The 8,131-nt window shown below is 41.0% G+C and overlaps 1 protein-coding gene across 4 annotated transcripts in view; it reads right to left on the bottom strand.

Annotated features, from left to right (window-relative positions):
* Positions 1-701: 701 nt before the first annotated feature.
* RAB9A (RAB9A, member RAS oncogene family) overlaps positions 702-8,131 on the bottom strand; it is a 31,657-nt gene continuing 24,227 nt past the window's right edge. For 3 of the 4 annotated variants that reach the window (XM_005871890.2, XM_014544323.1, XM_005871889.2), the window contains 3 exons: positions 5,807-5,901; positions 5,173-5,203; positions 702-1,788 (listed from right to left, as the gene is read on the bottom strand). In XM_005871890.2, the coding sequence (XP_005871952.1) occupies positions 1,152-1,757 (606 nt within the window). In that variant the 5' untranslated portion in view covers positions 1,758-1,788; positions 5,173-5,203; positions 5,807-5,901 and the 3' untranslated portion in view covers positions 702-1,151. Of the gene's footprint in view, positions 1,789-5,172; positions 5,204-5,806; positions 5,902-6,959; positions 7,088-8,131 lie in introns of all 4 variants that reach the window. The other variant, XM_014544322.1, reaches the window with a different exon arrangement.

The raw sequence follows: 8,131 nt of genomic DNA on the forward strand, positions 1-8,131 counted from the left end.
GATTGCAAATAATAAAAACTAGAGCTCTCTCCAACCTGAGAATATGAAGAGATTTAACTTCCCCAAATTAAAAATGTCATAACATTTTCCTTACAGCCTAATTGTTATGTTAGGAAATAAGATTTTCAAAAGCTTAGCTTACTGTAATGATACTCTTTTTCAGTGGTTTCCAATGAGTGGAGCCAGGGAAAGAAATTTATCTATTTCGTTTCTCAAAATGTACCCCTGCCCCAAGCATGTCCTTTGATAACCCACCGCTCCACAGCCTGGGTGCCGTCTTCACTGACACAGGGTCTAGGAGTTGGCTTGCCTCTGGAGGATGGAATCAGCATGAAGGTGCAACATATGAACTTTACCCACAAAAGATCACAATTTGTTTTATCAGTAAGTCTGGTCATTGCAGCAAGATGAGAAATCTTCAAGAGCAAATCACTAGACAATGTTCAGTGGAGAAGGCACTAAATAAATACACGACCAAATAAAGATGTCTTCTCTTACCCTCATACAAAGTTCAATCCTTCACATTTCCTCTAAGAATAATGATAAAGTTGGCTTCTGGAGTTGAGGGGGTAGCAAACGTGGCATACAAATGACGAGCGATTACTGGGGAGATCAAGAGATCAATTCCATTATGTAGAATGAAAATGTGAACACTTCAATAATTTTGAAGAGAATGTAGAAATAATCAAATCACCGCAGCACAGATGCACTCAATTTTAATCTTTAATATCTAACATTATTGCTGTAGGAAATTTCCCTCTGAACCAGGAATAGATGCTAATTACATAAAAATATACATATATAAAAAGTCGTTCTCCATTTTCCCAGGAAAAGAACAATTTCTAGAATATTCAAGTGTTTTGTTTTAATCACAAAGTCAAAGTCTTGGTCATCTCATTTATTAGCTCTGTAACTTACATATTTAAATTAAACATTAGACAACCGTTACAACTTATAAATGTAAGATGCCATTATTGAGTAAATAAGATTCTTCTGTGAGTGAATGTATCCCTTCTCCCACCCACATATGGAGCAGCAATATGGTTAGTTTAATTTTATGAGTATATGATCTATTGCTGCAAATGCTAATTCTCCTCTCCCCATGTTTATTTGTATGTGTGTGTGAGTTGGTTAAACCTCTCTCATCAGGATCAACAGCAAGAGGAGCTGGGCTTGGGCTTCCGGTGCAGACTGACGGTGTCTGTCTGAATCAAGTGATCCGACCTATCCTCAGTGGCAAGCACTCTTCGCACTGCTTCCTCAAAGGCCGCTGCCACGTTCGTGGCATCTTTTGCACTTGTTTCGAAGTAAGGGTAGTCGCCGTTGTCCCGGCACCAGGCTTCGGCTTCTTCTGCAGACACCTGCCGTTCGTTTATGTCAATCTTGTTGCCCAAAATCACAAAAGGAAAGCTTTCGGGCTCTTTTACATCTGCGTAATATATGAATTCTTTCTTCCAGTTACTCAAGTTCTGGAAACTTTGAGAATCATCGACACTAAAAGTGAGCAGGCAACAGTCAGAACCTCTGTAAAAGGGCGTCCTCAGGCTTCGGAATCTCTCCTGACCGGCCGTGTCCCAAATCTGCATGGTCACAAAGTGTCCATCTACCTCCAACTCTTTATTTAAAAATTCCACACCTATTGTGTGGAAGAGCTGGGTGTCAAACTTATTAGTCACATATCTGTTCATTAGAGAACTCTTTCCAACTCCACCATCTCCAAGGAGAATTACTTTAAAAAGTGAGGATTTTCCTGCCATTATTAATCTCAAGATCTCTGACTTCAGAACCCTGTAAAATAAAAAGGTACCATTACATTCCTTTAGACCTGTACACTGCTCGACACGATTCTAGAAATATCAGCATTTAAGGGAAATAAACACAGAGGCCCAATTCCTTTCTGCACAGAGAATACCTAACAGCAAGAGCTGTCATTTATGGAGCACTCAACCATGCGCCAGGCCTACCCTACCATTACTCCCTGCGGCAGCTGGCGAGGGCCCAGTCTTGCCCTTCCTTGGGTCTCAGCTGGCTGACGCTGGCACTCCAAGCCAAGTCTGACCCCAAACACCTTGCTCTCAACCATTTCTCTCTACTCACAATAAGCCCAGCCACCATTTGTTAGAGATGTAGTAGGAGACTGGAGTAGGCAAGTCTGGGTGACAACCTCAAACAGCCCTTGGTGACACCGTGACAGACACTGTTCACCCACGGCTTTGCTCTCCTGCCAGGGGTTTTCTCCATGACCCCCGCTTCTTCCAGTGCTGTCACCATAGGAGCTGGTAACCAGGAAACCAGACACAGAAGCTGACTGATTTGGCCGTGAACAAAAATAAGCCAACCACTGAGTAAATGAACTCTATTCTCTTCATTGGGAACACTACATTGAGTCTGCCAAAATTAACGTCAGCAGCAACGGAATTTTAAACATAATGTAATCTAGCACATTCTACCCACAAGACTCATTCTGCCCACAAGTAGCGCGAGCCAGTGCTGCTACTTGTGTGTTTCGAGGGGGAATGAAGTAACCCTTAAATAAAAACAAGGTGCTATGTGTACCCGCTTAGGGGAAACCCTGGGGCAGGATTAAAAACCTTCCTCCAGCCTGTAGGGGTGGGATTTCAGATGCTCATTTATAGATGGCTGCTTCTAAGTGCTGTTCCTATTTAAGCTTCTGTTTTAATTATTATGGAAAATTTCAAACATACACAAAATTTCTAAATGAGAATAATATAATGATACCCCATGGGCCCTAAACCTAGCTTCACCAATTACCAACTGATGGCAAATCCTATTTCCTCCGTTACTCCCCATTCTCCCTTCTCCCCAGTTTATTTTGAATCACACTATATCACTTAATCTGTAAGTTTTTTATTAAGTGGCCGTTAGTATAGTAAAATTTGTAAAAGAAGACAACCTTTAGAGTGGCACTAAGAGAACCTTCCGCAACGGTGGAGATGTCCTCCATCTGCGGCGTCCCATATGGCAGCCAGTCGCCACAGTTAGGCTACTGAGCACTTGGCATATGGTTGGGGGGAGTGAGGAACTGAATTTTAAATTGGATTTAATTTGAGCTAATTTGAATAGCCATATTTAGAGAGCCAACAGCTATACTGGACAGCACAGCTCTAGAATAAAAATGGAAATGTAACTTGAGATATTGGGAATCCCTCAATGGGAAGATAATTAAAACATGAACAATAATTGTGAAATTACTAGGATGAATTTGCAAAATCACTGCAGTAAACGTTATCTGGCTAACTCCTACTTATATGCAAATGTGACCCAGGGTAATGTAACTGAACACTTCCTATAACGTGCAAGAATTCTGTATTTCCAGCTATATACTCTTCTGGTAAAAGCTGTAGCAACTTGTCCCTAACTCCAACTGGCTCTTTTAAATTACTCCTATAGTAATTACTGCTATAATTAATACAATTTAAATTTGCCAACAAAAGTCTGAGGCAATCAAGGTACAGACCGCTTGGAGACTTTTTTTATTTTTTATTGATTTCAGAGAGGAAGGGAGAGGGAGACAGAGATAGAAACATCAATGATGAGAGTGACTCATTGATCGGCTGCCTCCTGTACGCCCCACACTTGGGATCGAGGCTGCAACTCGGGCATGTGCCCCAACCAGGAATTGAACTGTGACCTCCTGGTTCATAGGTCAACATTCAACCACTGAGCCACACCAGTCGAACCCTCTTGGAGACTTTTGACTGCCAATGGATCACTCTGCCCAACGCCCAGACTAAATTAATGTTAAAGAGGAAGTTCAAACATTCTCAAGTCTCTTAATTTCCTGGCATATGTAAAGATGTGCTAAATCGGTTCCTTTGTTTAAATCTTTGCAGTCTTGCTTAAACAACTTCAACTTCCAGAAACAGGAGAAACAAAACCGAAAAAGCACAGCAAATATTCTGACTTGGGGCAAGTATCTGTCGAATACCCCTCCTTAACATTCTCCAGCAGTTCTCCACAGATTCAAGTCTGAGTCCAACTTCTCAGGCAAGACAGTTGGCCCCGCTCCCCATTCTCGGCTTCAGTCCTTCAGAAAAGCAGTCAGATGGAACTGAAATTCAATTCCACTTGCCCAGCCCACTCTCCCTTGCCTTCGCCTTGGCACACACTGTTCCTTCTGATGGTGATCCCACCCCGCTTCACCTACCACGCTGCTAACTAACCGCTGGGCCCTCAGAACCACTTGGCATGGTCATCAACACTGAATACTTCCCCCAGCAGCTCCCGTCCCCAGGTGGTTCCTTTCACACAATGTTTAAGATATGTGAACACCAAAGTTCCCTGTTGTGTTAGGAGGGTGGAACGGATGGCGTAATTGTAGTCTATCATTTACCCCAGTATTTTACTAGGTCTCTAACTGCCTTATCAGACACAAAGTTTTATTGTACAGCACTGATGGTTAGAATCTCTACATCAAATTATAACCCCGATTATGTAACCTAACAATCTCACTCAGATGACTGATTGTATACATCTACCAAATTAAGTCTTAGAAGTTCCTTGGGATTTGTCGTTTATAATTTTGTCAGGACATGTTGACAGTTCTTTTCTTTTTTCGTAATAATGTGGGATTTCCTAGTTTGTGCCGTTATTCTGATGAAACAAATGTGGGGAATGCTAGGCCCACACACAGGCAATAGGGTATAATGTTTACATTTCCCACCCATAATTTGGGGCCTCCCAGATATCCAATTTGGGAGTATGCTGGCATTTGCTAAAGCAACTAATACACACACATCTCTCTGATTCTAACTGTAGCGTTGTATATAAACATACATGGTGATACAGGTAATTGTATAAAGCATCTCATTTCCCAATGACATCTAACAAAACGTAGCTTCATGGAATCTATACATTAACAGAACCATAATCAGCTTACAGATATTAAAAATGTTTCCTTTTCCTTTTCTAAAAACAGTAAAATCCTTTGAAACTTCTTCAGTTCAAGCTGAATAAATACGGTATCCTGCCATGTTATTTTCAGAACTTACCTTAAAAATGTAACGTCAAGTCTTTCATAATCCACAGTTTGGAATGATTGCCCAAAGGCAATAATCTTCACCAAAGTTAAAATAAAATTTTAGCAATTCAGCTAAATTCTATAAGGAAGTCTGCATAAGAAAAGCATACTATCTAGGTCATAAATCTCACCTTAGTTGTTCAGTTCAAGCATCATCATTATCTGCAAAGAAAAAATTAGAAAGCTCAGCTTAGCAATGTACAGTTTTTTTCATAATTTTAAGAGTAAACACAAGAATTAAAATGTGAAAGAAATAGCTGACTTCTAGTAGCCACTAAATTCTTAAATTGAAAAGGAAAATCACACCTGATAGCTGCCCATGACCTTTCTCAGCCTAAAAAAGTCCTAGAATCAAATACTACACGTTAATCATTGTAGAAGTCTTTCACCTGCCAACCCTGCTTCTCTAAGCTTTACACTCAGACAGCTATAAAATTTTGTTAAATTGAAATAAATGTAAAAATATATCATTCATTCTTCAAGTTGCCCAAATTTTGCATAGCTTAGAATAATCATATTCCAGAGAATAAAATAAAATTAATATAAACAAAGAAAAAAGGGCCACGCAAGGAAGGAACACCAATGGGACACAGGAAAAGTCAGTCTAAGGCAGCAAAGAGTTGTGAAGCTTCTTTCTGGGCGGCCAAGGCCAAGGTGAAAACTTGGAAGGAGAATTGGTTCCTGGTGTCAAAGGCCAACGAAGACAAACTGGAAAGCTACTTGACATCCTGAAGCTCACCAGACAATGGTGACAACAATACCTACCTCTCAGACTCTTGGGAAAATTCACTTAGACGCGGACAACAGGGGGAAAGCGATTCACCACTGCACCAGGTTCCTCATAGGAATGCAGGCAGTTTCTGTGGAATGAATATACGAAGTCTTTACTGGCAGTATCACAGAAAGGCTTCTGTTATGGCCATTTCTTCAGTGGAATTTCAGGAAGAGTTATGGGCAGAAAAGTAAGAGAACTACACAGGCAGACAATAGGAAGCCAAAGGATCCTAGCCCTGAAGATCAAATTCAACGTGAAGGTTTCCCAGTGATGAATGCGGAGCTGTGCTAAAGTACTAGCCATTCTCTGTCTAAACCAATGGTTTCAAGCCCTCTGTCCTCCTTAAAAGCGAAGGGCATTTTTGTGGGACTTACATATAATAATCCTTAACTTATAAATTCAATCAATGAAAAAAGTGACTCTTCAAAACCTTGACATTTCGGAGTTAAGGATACAATAGTATATAATACAGGCATACCTCAGAGATATTGGGGGTTCAGATCCAGACCACAGCAATAAAGCAAATATCACAATAGATCAAGCCACATGAATTCTTTTGTTTTTCCAGTGCATATAAGTGATATTTACACTATACTATATAGCTTATTAAGTATGCAATAGCATTATGTCTAAAAAAAATGTACAGCCCTAGCTGGTTTGGCTCAGTGGATAGAGCGTCAGCCTGAGGACTGAAGGGTCCCAGGTTCGATTCCAGTCAAGGGCACATGCCCAGGTTGCGGGCTTGATCCCTCATAGGGGGCCTGCAGGAGGCAGCTGATCAGTGATTCCCTCTCATCATTGATGTTTCTATCTCTCTCCCTCTCCCTCTCTGAAATCAATAAAAAAATATTTTTAAAAAATAAAAAAACAAGGTACATACCTTAAGTTAAAAATACTTCATTGCTAACTATTTTCTGAGCCTTTCATGAGTCATAATCTTTTTGCTAATGGTTGCCACAAACCTTCAATTTGCAAAAAAACTGCAATATCTTCAAAGTGCAATAAAGTGGGGTATGACTGTACAGAGTAATTGCAACAACAATGCCAACACTGTTAGCCCTTACTCTGCTTCACGGCATTCACTCCTCACAAGTCTCTATCCCCAGACTGCAATGAGGACACTGACTCAGAAAGCTTACATACCTTGGTCAAGGTCACACAGCCAGTAAAAGGTAGAAATGAGGTAAGAATGTGGCAGGCTGCTCTAGACCCCAGCACTTAACCCACGAGGCTCAGCTGCCTTGCATTGATGTCTGAGGGTTTTCCTGTTGCTGTGGTGGGTATAATGCAAAATAGCAGTTGCAATGGTAAGAGTCTTTCAACTGCTCACTTTATTTCAAGATCTGCTCAAAACTGTTAACTTGACAGAACTAGCAGTAGTCAAGGCATTGCCTTCCTATATAATAAAAGGCTAATATGCAAATTGTCCCCTCTACCAGGAGTTCGACCAGGGGACGGGGCCAGCCAGCCAACTGCCTGTGGCCCCTCCACTCCTGCCGGTCCAGCCCAAAGGGGAGGATTGGCCAGACCCCACCCATGCACAAATTCGTGCACCAAGCCTCTAGTATTTTAATAACATGTTTGAAGATATAATTTATATACCATATGATTCACCTATTTACTGTACACTATTTAATAATTTTTAGTATATTCAGAATTGTCCAACCATCAACACAATTAATTTCACATTTTCACAACTTCCCCCAAAAACCACATATGTATTGGTAGTCACTTCCCCATTTCCCCCCAATTTTCCCAGTCCTAAGCAGCCACCAATTTATATTCTATCTGTATAAGTGAAATCACACAACTTGTAGTTTTTCATTGAAGAGTTTTAAGCCAGGGAGTGGTACAATTAGATTTGCTGTATGGAAAGATCAAATCTGACTCACATATATAGCCTGGATTGGGGTGAGGGTGGGGGGAATGATGGTGAGCCTAGAAGTAGAGACCCATTAGGGAGTTGTAGAATGAATCAGATGAGAAAATATGGTAGCCTACACCAGGGTGTGAAGATGGAGAGAAGAGAATGGATGGAAAAAATAAGAGACAGTATTGGCTGGGCTTGGTAATTAAAAGAAAGTGGCATAGGAGGAGAAGTGAGCAAAAAAAAGGCTCTCAGGTGTTATCGTTGACAATGATGGATGGTGGTTCTTGTCACTGAGGTGGCATCTCCCACAGGAAGATCAGGTCTCTGCTGAGATGGAGAAGATGGTGAGTCAGTGTTTATTATGACACACCACTTCACCCACTTAGGATGGCATCAGTAGGGCCTAATCATGGTAACACAGATCCTTAGGAAAATGTATTACATT

This window comes from Myotis brandtii, unplaced genomic scaffold (genome assembly GCF_000412655.1).
Source record: "Myotis brandtii unplaced genomic scaffold, ASM41265v1 scaffold359, whole genome shotgun sequence".
NCBI classification, from domain to species: Eukaryota; Metazoa; Chordata; class Mammalia; order Chiroptera; family Vespertilionidae; genus Myotis; species Myotis brandtii.